The following is an 18173-nucleotide window of genomic DNA, read 5'->3' as shown; positions in this document are numbered from 1 at the left end:
TTCCATCAGTGAGGTGCTCATTGATCAGAGTAGCTAGACTGGTGACAGTGGCAGAGTCAGCCGGGATGTCAGAAGAGGTTCGGAGGAGCTGACCTGGCTGCAGACCATGTTGATGTCTACTACTCAAAAGCATCAGAGTTGGTGCAGTATAACCGTGGGCAATTGTCTCTGACATTTTACTTGTGATCGCAAGACTTTGTTGGACAGTGATAATGTAAGTTGGCACAGGCCTGTTACCCTTGCCGGGTGAAGGGACAGTCAGCATGGGAGTTGTGTTGCCTTAGTTGTAGCAAGAACTATGCCTCAAGCCTCGGGCTTGCCTGCTGCTGCAGACCAGGTGAGAGCCACGTTAATGCTACAGCGTGGTTGAGCTCAGCTGGGGTCTGGCCTTGCCCGTCGCTGCTGCCCTCCTTTATTCGAGAGGGGGAATGACAGGCTGGATTGCGTGCATCTGTACACTGCCGGGAGACTATCATCAATTGCTGGATATTGTTGCTGAGGGTCTAGGACTATATATGTTTTTTCTGAGTGAATATGCTTCTTTGTTCTATATTTTGATTTATGTTACTTGCTATTTTGAATGTTTTGCAACTTGGCCACAGAGGAAGGCTCTCATTCAGCTGTGTCTACGAGAGGTGATTGATAAGTTCATGGCCTAAGGTAGAAGGAGATGAGCTATACAGCTCTTGTTACATGCACATGCAGGTCAACTCTTTTGAGTGATTTTGCAGAAAGTTTGAAGTTAATAACTCATCTCCTTCTACCTTAAGCCACGAACTTATCAATCACCCCTGATGAGCTAACTTCAAACTTTCTGCATAATCACTCAGAGTTGAATTGCATGTGCGTGTAACGAGAGCTGTATAACTCATCTCCTTCTACCTTAGGCCACTAACTTATCAATCACCCCTGCTGTGGACACTTTCTAGAGGTCCAAGATCTGTATGCTCCACGACTGCTGGACTAAGTGTGTAAATGTAGGAGGGGACTATGTTGAAAAATAAATGTGCTAGGTTTTCTAAAATTGACTCCTTCTACCTTAGGCCATGAGCTTATGAATCACGCCTCGTATTCAGGTGGCCTACATTTTTCGAACGTTCACTTTTATGAAAAGTGTTCGCTGTTATGAAAGACCTACATTAGTTACCTGTTTTCGCAACAGAAGGTGTTTTCACTGTTACAAAAAAAGGCAGCGCGTGCCTCGAGCAGCCAAGCTCCTCCCCCGGAACTGCATTCTAGCCGTCATTGCTTAAACACGTGTCTGTGAGCATCTGTGCTTTATGTCGATTTATTTTGATGAGTTCTAATGTATCAGAAAAGCCTAAAAGAGCTCGTAAGGGTGTTACACTCAGTGTAAAACTAGACATAATTAAGCCTTTCGATCGTGGTGAACGAAGGAAGGGCATAGTGAGTTTGGCTAAGGAGGCTGGGTTTGTGGAAGTTGACAAAGATGATATTGAAGAGGTTTTGGCATCCCATGACTAAGAACTGACAAATGAAGAGCTGATACAATTGCAAAAGGGAAGGATAACAATCGAAACCAAACGCAGTAGCAAACGGCCCGAAAGTGAAGTTGTCTAGGAACTGAACGTGAAGCAATTGCATGAGATTTTCGCTGCGACTGACAACGCTGTAATGATTGCAGAAACGTATGACTTTAATTTTGAAAGGGTACATAGGTTTAGGGCATATTTTTATAGATGCACTGTAAAAAGCATTCTTCTAGGATGCATCACAACCTGGTACAGAAGTTGTCCTGTCCAAGACTGGAAGAAGCTGCAGAAGATCATGAACATAGCCCAGCACATCACACAAACCAATCTCCCATCCTTGGACTCACTTTACACCGCACGCTGTCGGAGCAGTGCTGCCAGGATAATCAAGGACAAGACCCACCCAGCCAATACACTTTTTGTCCCTCTTCCCTCCGGGAGAAGGATCAGGAGCTTGAAGATTCGTACGGCCAGATTTGGGAACAACTTCTTTCCAACTGTGATAAGACTGCTGAATGGATCCTGACTCGGATCTGGGCCGTACCTTTCAAATATCTGGACCTGACTTGCACTACCTTACTTTCCTTTTTCTATTTTCTAATTATGATTTATAATTTAAATTTTTATTATATTTACTTCGATTTGTACTTCAGGGAAATATTGCTGTGATGATTGTACGCTCTAGTATCAATTGTTTGGTGACAATAAAGTAAAGTATTTGCAGGATGGTTTGAGTGCTTACAAAGAACTGTATGATAGAAAATGCACGAGGCTAAGCAGTCAAGCATACCGTCATTTTTCAAGCCTTCCACATCAGCCTCAGCAGACGACGAACCTCGACCTTCGACATCGAGGCAGGCAGACATAGAAGAAGGTGACCTGCCTGCCCTGATGGAAACAGATGACGATGAGATGACACCCCAGTCTCCTCTACCTCCCACAACCCCAACCTCCTACAACTCAGCCTAACACACCAACATCAGTGTGCTCACTGTGTTCCTGATTCTGGTAAGTGGAACTACACTGTACATATATTATTTCTACTTTATATAGGCTGTGTATTTTTGTGTTATTTGGTATGATTTGGCAGCTTCATAGCTTATAGGTTACTGGAGAGAGTGCTTCTGCCGAGAATACTTGCGTGAGATTTTCGCTACGCTAGACAGTGCTGCAATGATTGCAGAACAGTATTTCTACTTTATATAGGCTGTGTATTTATCATATCATTCCTGCTTTTACTATATGTTACTGTTACTTTTGGTTTTATGTGTTATTTGGTATGATTTGGTAGTTTATATTTTGGATCTGCGAACGCTCACAAATTTTTCCTATATAAATAAATGGTAATTGCTTCTTCACTTTATGACATTTCGGCTTACAAACCGTTTCATGGGAACGCTCTACCTTCGGATAGCGGGGGAAACCTGTATATGGTTTGAATGACAATTAAACTTGATTTGATTTGATCTGAAATTAAACTATGCTTTGAGAATATGGTCACTGTTAAAGACCTAACTGATGGTGGGAGTTCCTCCAGCATTTTGTCTGTGTGGATTTCCAGTATCTGCAGAATCTCTAATTTATGAATTGCTGTTCCACTGTGAAGTCCCCTTGAAGAATGCAAACCTTGAAGAGGTTTAAATCTTGCCTTTGACACAAGGTCAGTGAGACCCTCGGTCACTGCTCCCCCACTCTTCCAACTTGTACTCCTTCCCAATACTCCCGCCCCCACCTTCTTATTCTGGCTTCTTCTCCTTTCCCTTTCTGTCGTGAAGATAGGTCTCGGCCTGAAACATTGACTGTTTACTCCTTTCCATAGATCCTGCCTGAACTGCTGAGTTTCTCCAGCATTTTGTAGTTGTTAAAACAACATGATAAAGTCCAGATATCTGTTTCAATGACCTTTATCAGGATTGCTGAAGACAACTCTGTTACAACGGAGGCAGTGGGATCTATCATGGCCACAATTAAAAAGCAGATTTCCTCTGAAAGTCAGCAACTCATTAGACAATGGCCTCATGTTTCCAAAAAGGGACATGAATTGACAATTTTCTGACACAGAGTTAAGCATTATGTCAGAAGTGTATACAATTCTAAAGCATAATAAGACCACTATATATATATCCATTATTTCCAATTAATCCCTAGTCTGTGAACTTACTTTCAAAAATGGAGATTCTTCCAACATATCAAGAAACTCTGGGAAGTAATCTCCAACCTCTTCATCCACTGCTCCAACCAAGCTGATCTGTCTCATTGGGCCCGCTCTGTATGTGCCACAACAGTAAGTCCGTGAAACCTGTTTGGTAGAGAGAAAGATGTTCAGTTAGCAGTTCATTGGAATAAAGTGCAATTACCCACAGATGAAAGCTACTCAATAAAATATTCAATTTATCCAACATTCAATTCCGATAGGAATTTCTCCCTTCACACATTTAATTCAGTCATTTTGTACAAATGATTACCTCGTCCATTGTGCCTATGTCAGCTTTCTAAAGTCTTCCCCATTAGTTCCACACTCTCCTTTTTCCCATAGCTTTGCAGATTTTTCCTTTTTAAGTATATGACCAATAACTCTGAAAGTTATTTTTTTAAAACCTGTTTCCATCACTCTCTTAGGCAAATTTCTCTGTACAGTATTAAAAAGACCCATGGTCTGTAATGCTTGTTTTGGGTGGCATGGTAACATCGTGGTTAAAATAATGCTATCACAGTGCCAACAATTAGCAATTGGGGTTCAATTCCTGTCACTGTCTATAAGGCATCTGTACATTCTCTCTGTGATCTGTGAGTCTTTTCCTGTTTCCTCCCACATTCTAAAGAGGTATGGGTTAATAAGTGCAGTGACACTTGCAGGCTATACCCAGAACCTACTCGGATTGGGTTGGTCGTCGTCGCAAATGAAGCATTTCTCTGTAGGTTTCGATGTACATGTGACAAATAAAGCTAATCTTTGTAACCAGGAGCATTAAATAATGCATAAAAGTACAAAAACAATGGAAGCCAAAGTGATGATTGCTAAAGAGACATTAAATTCATCCCCTCAAGTTGTTTCTGTCCTGATAGGGGATTGTGTTTGCCAACTCAAAAAGCTTTCTTCAGTGTAGTGTTGGATTATAATCTGTACAATGCAAAAGTAACAAACTAATCCTGCAGTTTTACACCTTACTAAAATACCCGCAACAGCATTGGTTTTGTAAAATAAAATTTAATTTTTCATCAACTTAACATTTTTTGCTTCAGCCTAGCTTGATAATAAATCAGGGAAACACACAATCTTATACACCCTGTTTCTTTTATCAGTTACCTTAAACTTGAAATGAAATTAAACTGAAACAGATCAATCCCACTTAAATGACTGGCTGCTCACCAAAAACAGAATTTAGATGCACTTTACTCAATTCACTTGGAGGATCCAGGCATCAATGGTGAGACCAGTACTGTATTTATGGTCCATTTTTAATTGCATACTGACTTGATCGGTCATTCTAAAGGACAATTTAGATTCAACCACATTTCAGATCTGACTTGGGAACACTAGCAAAGGACAATGTTCTTCATGGAAGACTGTTAGTGAACCCAATTGATTTTTAATGATCCATTGGGTCATTACATAATCATCATTAATTAAATTGTTATTTCAGAATTATTTAATTAACTGAATTTAAATTGTGGTTGTGAAGTTTGAACTACCGGTAATTCCTGGACACCAAAGTCCAAGCTTCTATATAACTATACCGCAGCACCGCAGGTTGTTAACCATAACAGCTGGTGACTACGGAAAATAGAATTATGATCTATGCCTATTTTGCTGCCACAATTTTGACTTAAAAATCAGATCCCAATCCCGTGCTTGAATAATGCAGGGATTATCCTCCAGATCTGCAAAAGTAATTTCCTCGTAGTGACTCCCAGATGAGGCAGCAGCAACTCCCACCCATAAAATTGGCTTGACCATGTCCCTAACCTTGTTTGGAATGCCACGCATTTAATTTCATCATTTTGAAATTAGGGAAACCAAAGGTCACCCTAATGGTCTAGTACTATTTTGAAGAACATCAATTCTATAGCAAGAACTGCTGACCAGTAATGGTTTATAGTACACAGTACAAGGCAGGAGAGTTTAAAGGACTGTCTGAACTCTGCAGCTGCAACCACAAGAGCAACTATCTGAGGCTGCAAGGCCAGAGATTAATATTAAATATAGTTAATATCCCCTACAAGGTCCTCAATTAGGTAGTTAATGCAATTTCTTCTAGCTATGTTTCCTACAGAGTATAATTTGGACCAATCTGACTCTCCACTTTGGGTCTAATGAATAACTTCTCTCAACGCACACACAGAAAAACAACAAAAGGCTCTTTGTCCTATCTAGTCCACACCAGCCTGATATTCTGCCTAGTCCCATCTACTTGCACTCAGACCATTTCCCTCCAAACACCTCCCATCCATGTACCTAACCAAGCTTCTCTTAAAAGTCACAATTAAACCCGCATTTACCTGTTGCTCTGGCAGCTCATTCCACTCTCGTGTCACCCTTTGAATGTAATTTCCCTTTTGATTCTCCTTAAATATTTGGCCTTTCACCCTAAACTCTCCCCTCCTACCCCTCCTCACAGCCCTCCACCCTGCTCTCATGATAGATAGATAGATAGATAGATAGATAGATACTTTATTCATCCCCATGGGGAAATTCAACATTTTTTCCAATGTCCCATACACTTGTTGTAGCAAAAACTCATTACATACAATACTTAACTCAGTAATAATATGATATGCATCTAAATCACTAACTCAAAAAGCATTAATAATAGCTTTAAAAAAAGTTCTTAAGTCCTGGCAGTTGAATTGTAAAGCCTAATGGCATTGGGGAGTATTGACCTCTTCATCCTGTCTGAGGAGCATTGCATCGACAGTAACCTGTCGCTGAAACTGCTTCTCTGTCTCTGGATGGTGCTATGTAGAGGATGTTCAGGGTTTTCCATAATTGACCGTAGCCTACTCAGCGCCCTTCGCTCAGCTACCGATGTTAAACTCTCCAGTACTTTGCCCACGACAGAGCCCGCCTTCCTTATCAGCTTATTAAGACGTGAGGCGTCCTTCTTCTTAATGCTTCCTCCCCAACACGCCACCACAAAGAAGAGGGCGCTCTCAACAACTGACCTATAGAACATCTTCAGCATCTCACTGCAGACATTGAATGACGCCAACCTTCTAAGGAAGTACAGTCGACTCTGTGCCTTCCTGCACAAGGCATCTGTGTTGGCAGTCCAGTCTAGCTTCTCGTCCAACTGTACTCCCAGATACTTGTAGGTCTTAACCTGCTCCACACATTCTCCATTAATGATCACTGGCTCCATATGAGGCCTAGATCTCCTAAAGTCCACCACCATCTCCTTGGTCTTGGTGACATTGAGACGCAGGTAGTTTGAGTTGCACCATATCACAAAGTCCTGTATCAGTTTCCTATACTCCTCCTCCACCTAACCACCACGGTGGGCTTCACAGCTGAACAGGTGAGAAGACAGCTGTAACGTCTCCACCCAAGCAAGGCTGCAGGCCCGGATGGTGTCAGCCCCAGGGTGCTCAAAGCTTGTGTCCCCCAGCTCATGGAGTATTTCACCATGTCTTCAACCTGAGGCCGAGTCTCCAGAGGGTTCCTGTGCTGTGGAAGATGTCCTGCCTCGTCCCTGTACCGAAGACGCCGCGCCCCAATGGCTCCAATGACTACAGACCAGTGGCATTGACCTCCCACATCATGAAGACCCTGGAGAGACTTGTTCTAGAGCAGCTCTGGCCTATGGTTAGACCACACTTAGACCCCCCTCCAGTTCGCCTACCAGCCCCAACTAGGAGTTGAGGATGCCATCGTCTACCTGCTGAACTGTGTCTATGCCCACCTGGACAAGCCGGCGATCACTGTGAGGGTCATGTTTTTTGACTTCTCCAGTGCGTTCAACACCATCCGCCCTGCTCAGCTGGGTGAGAAGCTGACAGTGATGCAGGTGGATGCTTCCCTGGTGTCATCGATTATTGATTACCTGACTGGCAGACCACAGTACGTGTGCTTGCAACACTGTGTCAGACAGTGGTCAGCAGCACTGGGGCTCCACAGGAGACTGTCCTGTCTCCCTTTCTCTTCACCATCTAAACCTCGGACTTCAACTACTGCACAGAGTCTTGCCATCTTCAGAAGTTTTCTGATGACTCTGCCATAGTTGGATGCATCAGCAAGGGAGATGAGGCGGAATACAGGGCTACGATGGGAAACTTTGTCACATGGTGTGAGCAGAATCATCTGCAGCTTAATGTGAAAAAGATTAAGGAGCTGGTGGTGGACCTGAGGAGGACTAAGGCACCAGTGACCCCTGTTTCCATTCAAGGGGTCAGTGTGGACATGGTGGAGGATTACAAATACCTGGGGATACGATTTGACAATAAACTGGACTGGTCAAAGAACACTAAGGCTGTCTACAAGAAGGGTCAGAGCCGTCTCTACTTCCTGAGGAGACTGAGGTCCTTTAACATCTGCCGGACGATGCTGAGGATGTTCTACGAGTCCGTGGTGGCCAGTGCTATCATGTTTGCTGTTGTGTGCTGGGGCAGCAGGCTGAGGGTAGCAGACACCAACAGAATCAACAAACTCATTCGTAAGGCCAGTGATGTTGTGGGGGTGGAACTGGACTCTCTGATGGTGGTGTCTGAAAAGAGGATGCTGTCCAAGTTGCATACCATCTTGGACAATGTCACCCACCCACTCCATAATGTACTGGTTAGGCACAGGAGTTCATTCGGCCAGAGACTCATTCCACCGAGATGCAACACTGAGCATGATGGGAAGTAATTCCTGCCTATGGCCATCAAACTTTACAACTCCTCCTTCAGAGCGTCAGATACCCTGAGCCAATAGGCTGGTCCTGGACTTATTTCCACTTGGCATAATTTACTTATTATTATTTAATTATTTATGGTTTTATATTGCTATATTTCTACACTATTCTTGGTTGGTGCGACTGTAATGAAACTCAATTTCCCTCGGGATCAATAAAGTATGTCTGTCTGTAAACCAATGACCTCTTGTTTTAGTCTCACCCAACCTGAGGGGAAAAAAGCTTGCATGCATTCAGCTCATCTTAACCCCTCAGTTTTGTAGACCTCTGCAAGATATCCTTCTCATTTTCCTGTGTTCCAGTGAATCTTAAGAAGTCAGTTTTCTTCAAGGTTACAGAGTGCAAGGTTCATGTGGGAAAGTGGAGTTGAGGTTGAGGACAACAAATACATGTGGGTGGTGGGGCTTTTTCTTTTATTCATACACTGGATGGAGACATTGCTGGGCATGTCAGCATTATTTGTCCCTAATGGTCCTTCAACTGAGGTGGTAGATCACATTTTGTGGGTCTAGAGTCATGTTCAGGCCAGACTGGTTAAGAAATGCATAATTCCTTCCCAAAAGGATATCAGTGAAAATAATGAGTTTTTAATGACAATCCTGTGGTTTCCTACCACTGTTACTAATTCTTATGATGTGATCACAGAAACAGCTGCACTATACCCACAAGCATTTCAATCCTCTCATGTTGTTCAGCCATAAAGTTCCTTTAGAACTGCCAGAGATTACCAGCCTGTGTTATTCATCAACATAATTACCGAAAGCCTCAGCTCACAAGTAATTTTTTAAACTTTTTTTTTACATACAAAAATAGAGAAAGGTGCTTTCATCATCTGGCAAATCAGGATATGAAGGGAAAAAAATCTCCACTGACCCTCCATAGAATGTTACAAATAAAAAACCTCTCTTCCCACTATCAAATTATATGTTAGCAATCTACTTCAGCATTTCCAATTTGCTATTATCTACCTCTCTCATAACAATTCTAAAGGCAGTTGTTAATGTGCTTTCACTAGTGGGAGAGTGACGAACAAGGGGATACTACCACAAAATAAGGAGTCTATCATTTAAAACTGTGGTGCCTGGATTCTTTTCTTCCTTCAGAGGGATTGACCTCTGGAATTGACTACCCTAATGTGAAAAATTAAGGAATTGAATTTATGGGGAACTGGCACAGAGGAGGAGTTGAGGCCATTGATCAGTCATAATCATACTGAATGGCAGGGTAGCTTGAGGGGGCTGATGGCATGTTCAAGTTCAGCCTCAGCAGGAGGATAAATAGGCCAGAGGAAGTAATCAGTTCTGTTGTGTTCCATTTTCTCCACGAGGTGGTGCTGTAGCCACATGCAGATTATTTGTGAACAGAATCTACTAGTTTTAACAAAAAAGTTGAACAGAATCTCTAATTTAATCCTGAAACACCAGTTTAAATGTCCTCAAAGAACATTAACATTTCTGACTGCATCACTGTAAACCAGTAGCCCCCATCACAGATCTTCACTGCCTGACCCATATTTTGACACACTAATTTGTTTGATAATACTCCAGCAAGGCATCATGGGATGCTTTTACACCATGTTAAACCCACTGAAAAATAGCAACTGAATAGCATAAACCTAAGCTAGGAAGGGAACTAAAATAGAATAGGGTGTGTATTATTAAAGAGCAGGGAGGGGGAATGCTGGTACATGGGACTGTCTTGGGAGATCAGGGAGAGCACAATGGATAAAATGGCTTCCATTTTGCTGCTTGCTCTGCTCTCACAACTGAAACTCAAGAATAATCTATACTTCTGTCTGAACTCCACGCTCCATTTCCACTGCATTATTTGAAATAAAACAAATCATCAAGATAAAACTCCAATATAATGTGTTCAATTCTGGTCACCACATTATAGGAAGCTTTAGAGAGTGCAGAAGAGATTTACCCAGGTGCTGCCTGGATTAAAGAGTACTGTATATCTAATGAGGAAAGGTTGAGTAAGTTAGAGCTTTTACCTTTGGAGTGAAGGAGAATGAGAGGCAACTTCAAAGAGATATAAAATAAGAGACATGGAATGGCAACCAGTGATTTTTGCTCAGGGTGGAAATGGCTAGTACAAGGCAGCATAATTTTAAGGTGATTGGAAGGTGGTATAGGGGGATGTCAGAAGTTGTTTTTTAAAAAAATATATACACAGAGTGTGGTTGGTGCATGGAGCATCCTGCCAGGGGTGGTGGTAGAGGCAGATACATTAGAAATATTGAAGAGACCTTTAGATGATGCATGAATGAAAGAAAGGTAGATAGAGGGCTGTATGGGAGAGATGGGTTAGATTGATTTTAGAGGAGGATACAACAAAATGGGCTGAAGGGCCTATATTGTTCTATGTTCTACAAGGGTATGAATTAATTAGGAAAGATTACATTACACTCATCCAAGTAATGGGTTCTTGTGTCCTAAGGAACTGTCTGAAGAGCAAAGCCCTACTTTTAACCTATTTTGCTTGAATGTTTGGTGGTATATGTTTAGTTTCAGAAGTTAAATAATTTAAATTAGGATGGCTGGCCCTACCTTTCTGAAATTGTTTGGGAGAGTGCTAGAATTTACAGTCCTATAAGAACTTACCAGTATTGATTGCAAATCCTGTGAAGTATATTAGTATTTATATGTGCCTAGATTGAAACAGAGACAAGTCTCCCCTTAAGTGTTGGGAGTATTCATAGGGAATATCTAGGAATGTTTAGCATGTATAGATGATCCCAAGAAGCCATCTTTCAGGAGAGGAGACCTTCAGAGAAGTGTCAATCTTACAACTGGTTTTCAGTAAAGCACAGCCAAGGTATGTCAATGTACTAAAGCTGTAGCTGCTAGAGTTCAGACAACATGTGGGAACTCTCTCTGACATCACTCATATTTGTAAACTTTAGCAGTAAGATTCAGCCTTGTTAAAAACTAAAGCTTTCTTCTGTATCCAGTAACTAGCACTGTGTAAATCTCAGATATAGCAGTTCATGAACTGGCAACAATCTACTCTGCTCAACCAAGCTGCAAACTGGTGATTGATTGCAAACACACAAACAGACCTCACACAGTAAACAATAATCAATAAACCCTTAACCTGCAGGAAGCTGCGGCCAGACAGCAATACAGTTGCCTTTCCCACCAGTACGTGCAGTAGGCCACGTTTGATGTTGTAACCTGCAAAGAGTGCCATCTGAAAAAAATTTTCACTCAGTAGGCCATGGAAGAATACGGGACAGGTTATTGTTCTGCTTCAAGCTGTGTTCAACAAACTGCCGTCAGAAAACTGATGTGCAGCCACACCCAGAAATTAACATCTGAAATGCAATTCATTTCACAGTATTTGTATATTGCTGTTCAAATACTGCAGAGAATCAGATAAATTATAGCCACAGGCAGTCAGTCCCTGCAAGTCAGTACAAATCTCATAGCTCTGTTGGGAGGCTTAGAATATTTGGGAAGCTGCCAACTATAAAACTAGTCATGGTACAATTGAACTCTACCAGCCAGCTGGCCCAGGTGTAGTTGTTTACTGCAGATTCATTTTGTAATAGCTAACTTATTCAGTTAAAACAAGAGGTAACTGTAATTCCAAGGGTTATAAAATGATATTACAAAATTTATATTCCCAAGATCAAAATGATAATTTTTAAAGAAGCTGACAAGTTGATAAAAGGAAGAATTGCTATGGATGGAGGAGTCTATAACACTAGGTCATAAACTTAAACCTAGTTTAATTTAAGAGAGAATAGGAGCCCACATAAACACAGTGAAACCCTACAAAATATGCAATTAATTTTAATTCAAGTTCATTGGCATTTTAACTGTATGCACGTATAGTGCCAAACAAAGCAATGTTCCTCCAGACCAAGGTGCACAATGCACCACATAGAACTCTCACGAAACAGGTAAAGTAATAAATTAACAAATATAAGGTGCATTTACGTCACAAGGTAAAAAGCAAACAGTATAATGCTTCTGGCATTTCATATGTGAGGAGACTTGGGTGGTGGCAGGAAGTTCAGTAGTCTCACAGCCTGGGGGAAGAAGCTGCTTCCCACCCTAACAGTCCTCGTCTTAATGCTACAGTACATCCTGCCTGATGGCAGTGCGTCAGAGAAATTGATATAATTGACAAAAGAGCCAAGATGAATGAAATACAGATTAGCCATAATCTCACTGTTCAGTTACATATACTATTGCACCAAACACACCTAGGGTGTTGGGGAGAAAGCTGAGCTATGGCATTGAGATAGAGGATCAGCTATCAATGGACTGAATGGCACAGCAGGTTTGAAAAGCCAAAGTGCTTGCTCCCTGCTCTTATTTTTCCTGGTTTAGCTTTCACCACTATATATCACACACAGTACTTCCTTTATAATTCATGGTCCCATTTAGGTTGGATTCATCAAATATCTACTAGGCTCAAGTAGCTCTGAAATTTTTATGGGAGCACTGAAGGAGTGCTTAAGGAAGGTTTTTTTTGTTCAGTGAGCTCTTTTCTGTTGCTATTCCTTTTCAGTTTAATCTAAGGATGCTGTATTGCAAGAAGCTTAACATTCGGATAAGGCGTTAAACTCCACATCAGAAATAAAAATTCCCTTGGCTTGGGAAGATTCAGATAGAGGCAGGGAACTTCAGCTATAGTTTTGGATCTCAATACATTTTGTAGTGACTTGCTGCTATACACAAATTCTTTTTACCTAACACAGTGAAGTAAAATTCCATGGTAATAAAGTAATATTCCATGGCTGCAATATACTTTTGGGTATCGTGAGAATGCAAAATATGTCATAAAAATGCAGTCTGCTGCTTTCTCACTTGTAGCACAATGATGTTAGGCGATGGACAGTACTTCACTTTGGAATCTGAATGTCATATCAGTTCAAGTCTCGTTCTACAGACTGAGCAGAAAATCTAGTCTAATAGATTAGCAAGAGTGAGACGTGCTGAACCTTAGATACCAGGCATGGCATCTCATTGATGAGACAAAACCCCATCTCCCCTCAAGATGGATCCAATAAGGCTTCATTTCATGACTTGAAAATGGTTTCTGTGTCCCTAGTCACTATCATTCCTCAATTAATATAACCAGACTGCCTGGTTATTTATCTCACTGGTCCTTTTGGGACTTTACAACATGCAAAACTGGTTGTTATGTGCTGTACATATAATTTATCAGCAAAGACTCAATATCCTGGAAACAGAAAAAGGTATTACTTCCTACTAAATCAACATACAGATCCTCATGGAGAGTAGTGGCATCTTATTTTAATTTTGGTGAGGACTGAAGGGATTCATGAATTGGAACCAAATAGAAAATTTGTATTGGGTATTGTTACTTACTTTTGATCCAACTATGTTATTAATCTAAATGCAGCAGGTCAGAAGAAAGTCAAACCAATCTTACAAAGGCACACATGACACAAGATTGTGGGATGTTACTCAGTAAAATATTCTCTCAAATGTTCAATTTCCAGCACTGTTAACTTACACCATCCTTAGAAAACAAACTGAATTGCAGAATGCAATTTTCACCACAAATTCCGGCTGCCTCATTAAAAAAAAAGATAAACATAGCTCATTCAAAATCCTGACACCTCCAAGCATATTTTTGGAATGCTATTCGAATTTGGACAGAGTGACTGAGCTGGACCTTTGACTGGAGACTTTGGAATTGAGCCTTCAATCTAAGGAATGTTTTTAGCTTTGGTGAAAAACAGGAAACAGGTTTGGAAGGGCAGGGAAATTGCATTCCTCAAGTGCTCAAAGCTTTACAAAGCAAGTCAAGGGAGAGAATTTTGCAGATGTGAAGATAGATCTAGGCATGTAACATAGGCAAAAACCTACAGTCACTCCCAATTTTGTTGAGTGACTGTTACTCAGCAACCTTATTTCCCCAACAAAAACCAAATACACTGGAAACTTCAACAGGTCAGGCAGCTTTAGTGGAAACAGACAGAGATGTTGCTTCAGGTCAAAGACCCTGTCAGTAAAATGTAAAGACAAGTTAGTTTTAAACTGCAGAAGTGTGTGAGTCAAGGGTGAATTCAACAAAGGGAATATCTCTGATAGGGTGAGGCCAGGGTTGTCATGGTGATAAGATGGAAAATGCAGAGCAGTCAGAAACATTCAGTCTGTTAGGCTCTGCCAGCAGAAAGAAATACAGAGATTAGCTTTATTTCTCACATGTACAGCAAAATATACAGTGAAATGCATCATTTGCGTAAAATCTAGTGAGGATAGTGATGAGGCAATCTGCATTTGTTGCCACGCTTCTAGTGCCAACATAGAACATCCACAACTACCTAACCCTAACCAACAACACACACAAAATGCTGGTAGAACACAGCAGGCTAGGCAGCATCTATAGGGAGAAGCGATGTCGACGTTTTGGGCCGAGACCCTTTGTCAGGATCTCGGCCCGAAACGTCGACATCGCTTCTCCCTATAGATGCTGCCTAGCCTGCTGTGTTCTACCAGCATTTTGTGTGTGTTGTTGTTTGAATTTCCAGCATCTGCAGATTTTCTCGTACTAACCCTAACCATATCTCTTTGGACTGTGGGAGGAAATGGGGGGACCTGGAGGAAGCCTACACACTCATGGGGAGAATGTAGAAACTCCTTGTAGATAGCAGTGGGAATTAAACCCCAATTGGTGATTACTGGTGCTGTGTTGCGCTAACCACTACGCTACCATGAGTCATTAATGTAGATAGATGATTTAGAGCAAAACTGGCCAATTCAGATATAAATAGTTACCCAAAACTGCTGGATTAGAAATAGATCCAGGAAGAATACAACCTGAGACAGAAGAGTATGTGGGGCCTTATTATATGAGCGCAGGGCAGAAGAGAAAGGTGAATTACAGTGACAAGAAGCTCAGTCACTCTACAGAACTAAAAGCCAGTGCTTAGCTAAGCGATCACCCTACTGTTTTGTTTGATGCCCCAATGTACAGAAGTCCGCATCATGCTCACCTAACGCAGAATACAAATTTGCAAGCTCAATTGATTTGCTGATTCTTTATTTGCAAAAAACTGAGGTAAGAGGTTAAAAAAAATGGGCACTGGCTAGCCTGCAACCGCATAGGGAAATACAGTCAGAAATAAAGTTCTTGGTACAGACTTTTGGAGCCAAGGAGGGGAGTAGGAGATGTGTCTGGTAATGGAATCACATTGAAAACAACAGAGATTGCAAAGGATGATCCATTAGTGGGTGGATGGAAATTAAGGACTATAAGAACACTAAACCTCATTTCCTTTGCTAAACTCATATGCCAGTGCACAAGTCATGAGCACATTGCAAAGCAGAATTGATGGGCCAAATGGCCTAATTCTGCTCCTACATTTTAGGGTCCTGTATTGTTTGGGTGAGGTGACATATAAAAAATAGACACAATCAATGTTGTGCCAAGAATTAATTTGTGAGGAATAGTTGATAGAAAAGATACGACCATAAGCGACAGGAGCATAACTAGGTTGTTCAGCCCATTGAGTCTACTCTACCATTTCATCATGACTGATCCACTTTCTCCTGCCTTCTCCCTGTATGCTTTCACACACTGATTAATCAAGAAGCCGCCAACCTCTGCCTTAAATACACCAAAGGCCTAACCTCCACAGCAACAAATTCCACAGATTCACCACACTCTGGCTAAAAATTTCCTCGTCTCCTTTCTAAACGGCCATCCCTCTTTTCCAGGAACTCCCAGCATGGGTCTGTGGACCCCTTAGTTAATGGTATGCTCTATTCTGAGACTGTGCCCCCAGTCCTAAATTCCCCCACTATAGGTTCATAAGCACCTTCTCGCTATTACTAGCAATTGCACTCATTTCTGCTCCCTGACACTCTTGAACTTCCGACATACTGCTAGTCATTTTCACAGTAAAGATGGATGCAAAATACTTATTCAGATCATCTGCCATTTCCTCATCCCTCAGTACTACCTCTCTAGCGTCCGATATCTACACTCACTTCTCTTTTTTATGTACCTGAAGAAACTTTTGGTATCCCCCTTAATATTGCTGGCTATCCTACCTTCATATTTCAACTTTCCCCTCCTTTGGCTTTTTTAGTTGCCTTCTGTTGGTTTTTACAAGCTTCCTGATCCTCTAACTTATTACTAATTCTTGCTCCATCATATGCCCTCTCTTTTGTTTTTGACTTCACCTTGTCGGTCGCAGTTGCGTTATCTTGCCTTTAGAATATTACTTCTTTGGGATGTACAGTATCTACCTGGTGCCTTCCAAATTTCTCCCAGAAACTCCAGCCATTGCTGTTCTGCCATCATCCCTGCACGTGACCCCTTCCAATCAACTTCGGCCAGCTCCTCTCTCATGCCTCTGTAATTCCCTTTACTGCACTGTAATGATGATACATGTGACTTTAGCTTCTCACTCTCAAATTGCAAAGTGAGTCCATCATATTATGATCACTGCCTCAATAAGGATACCTTTACCTTAAGCTCCCTAATCAATCCCAATTCATTACACAACATCCAATCCAAAATAGCCATTCCCCTAAAGGGTTCAACCACAAGCTGCTCCAAAAATCCATCTCATAGGCATTCTACAAATTCTCTCTTGGAATCCAGCACCAATCTGATTTTCCCAATCTATCTCCATATTGAAATACCTCATTACTATAGTAATGTTGCTGTTTTGACATGCTTTTTCTATCTCTCATTGTAACTTGCAGCCCACATCCTGGCTACTGTTTGGAGGTCTGTATATAACTCCCATCAGTGCTTTTTCACCCTCGCAGTTTCTTAACTCTACCCACAAGGATTCTAGATCTTCTGATCCTATGTCACCTCTTTCAAAGGATTTCATTTCATTTTTTTAAAATCAACAGAGCTACCCCGCCCTCTCTGTGTACCTGCCTCTCCTTTTGATACAATGTGTATCCTAGAATGTTAAGCTCCAACTATGATCTTCTTTCAGCCACAACTCATTGTGATGCCCACAATGTCATACCTACCAATCATTAACTGTGCTCCAAGACCACCTTATTCTGTATACTGTGTGCATTCAAATATAACACCTTCAGCCCTCTATTCGTCACCCTTTTTGATTTTGTCCCCATGTTGCACTGCAATTCATCCCACTGTCTGCAATTTGCTCTATCATCTGCCTGCCCTTCCTGAGAATCTCACGGCACACTACATGTATGAGTTGTATACCAACTTAGTATCAGATTTCTTATCACCGGCATGTGACATGAAATTTGTTAACTCAGCAGCAGCAGTTTAATGCAATATGTAATATAGAAGAGAAAAATAAATAAGTAAATCAATTACAGTATACATATATTGAAGATTAAAAACATGCAAAAAACAGAAATGCTGTATATTATAAAAAGTGAGGTAGTGTTCACAGGTTCAATGTCCATTTAGGAATCAGATGGCAGAGGGGAAAAAACTGTTCCTGAATCGCTGAGTGTGTGTGTGTGTGTGTGTGTGTGTGTTTGGTAACAGTGAGAAAAGGCATGCCCTGGGTGCTGGAGGTCCTTAATAATGGACACTGCCTTTTTGAGACACCGCTCCTTGAAGATGTCCTGGGTACTTTGTAGGCTAGTTCTCAAGATGGAGCTGACTAGGTTTACAACCCTCTGCAGCTTCATTCAATCCTGTGCAGTAGACTCCCCCCCCCCCCCCCCCCCCCAATACCAGACAGTGATGCAGCCTGCCAGAATGCTCTCCATGCTGCATCTAAAGAGGTTTTTGAGTGTATTTGTTGACATGCCAAATCTCTTCAAACTCCTAATGAAGTACAGCCACTGTCTTG

At 41.5% G+C, this 18173-nt stretch overlaps 1 protein-coding gene across 1 annotated transcript in view; it reads right to left on the bottom strand.

Moving 5' to 3' along the window:
- LOC140717223 (lysine-specific demethylase 9-like) overlaps positions 1–18173 on the bottom strand; it is a 79930-nt gene that overhangs the window by 20425 nt on the left and 41332 nt on the right. Inside the window, exon 3 of the mRNA XM_073030551.1 lies at positions 3655–3792. Within this exon, the coding sequence (XP_072886652.1) occupies positions 3655–3792 (138 nt within the window). The remainder of the gene's footprint in view (positions 1–3654; positions 3793–18173) is intronic.

Source organism: Hemitrygon akajei, chromosome 27, assembly GCF_048418815.1.
Source record: "Hemitrygon akajei chromosome 27, sHemAka1.3, whole genome shotgun sequence".
In the NCBI taxonomy this organism is placed as follows: Eukaryota; Metazoa; Chordata; class Chondrichthyes; order Myliobatiformes; family Dasyatidae; genus Hemitrygon; species Hemitrygon akajei.
The sequence above is the reverse complement of the archived record's forward strand: the minus strand, read 5'-3'. Positions and strand labels throughout refer to the sequence as shown.